General features: G+C 47.6%; 1 protein-coding gene across 1 annotated transcript; it reads right to left on the bottom strand.

Annotated features, from left to right (window-relative positions):
* Positions 1-8: 8 nt before the first annotated feature.
* LOC117799108 (ATP synthase subunit gamma, mitochondrial-like) lies at positions 9-590 on the bottom strand (the record flags this gene model as incomplete). The annotated part of the gene is made up of 1 exon (XM_034651561.1): positions 9-590. A coding segment is annotated over exon 1 (552 nt), but the record flags the coding sequence as incomplete, so codon positions are not given.
* Between the last annotated feature and the right edge of the window lie 13 nt (positions 591-603).

The raw sequence follows: 603 nt of genomic DNA, 5'->3' as shown, positions 1-603 counted from the left end.
CTGGACACAGTGTCGAGGGAGAAGATGGGCTTGTCCTCCGTCTTGTAGGAAATTACGGACCTGAAGCGGTTGTAGATGACAGATCCTTGATCAAACTCGTATCCAGAGTTCAAGAGTTCTGTGGCAATAATGGAGGCGTCGCCAAAGGTGGGAGGCTTTCGACCAACTTCCTTAAAGGTCATCAACATGTGCTCTCCATGAGTCCTGTGTAGAATACCCCTCAGTTTGTCACCGATGCCCACAATCATGACTTCCTTCCCACTGGTGGACATGGCATTAATCTCATTTTTGATTATTTTAGCGACAGAGGAGTGGATGGCACCACAGAGACCACGGTCGGAGGAAATGCCAATGAGAATGTGCTTCTTTTTGTCTTCAGGGGCCTTGATCTCCGCTTTCTCATACAGAGCTAGTGCACTGGTACCATACACCCTTGCAGGCTTCAGTGCTCGCTCAGCTTTCGTGTACTTGGAGGCAGCAACCATCTTCATTGATTTTGTAATTTTTTGGATATTCTTGATGGACTTCAAGCGCCTGGTAATTTCCTTTAAGGTTACCATAGTCCTTACTTGGCCCCATTGTGGCTGGAAAACCAGAGCACTG

Source organism: Ailuropoda melanoleuca, unplaced genomic scaffold (genome assembly GCF_002007445.2).
Source record: "Ailuropoda melanoleuca isolate Jingjing unplaced genomic scaffold, ASM200744v2 unplaced-scaffold42911, whole genome shotgun sequence".
Classification (NCBI taxonomy): domain Eukaryota; kingdom Metazoa; phylum Chordata; class Mammalia; order Carnivora; family Ursidae; genus Ailuropoda; species Ailuropoda melanoleuca.
This window is presented reverse-complemented; position numbering and strand designations above follow the sequence as displayed.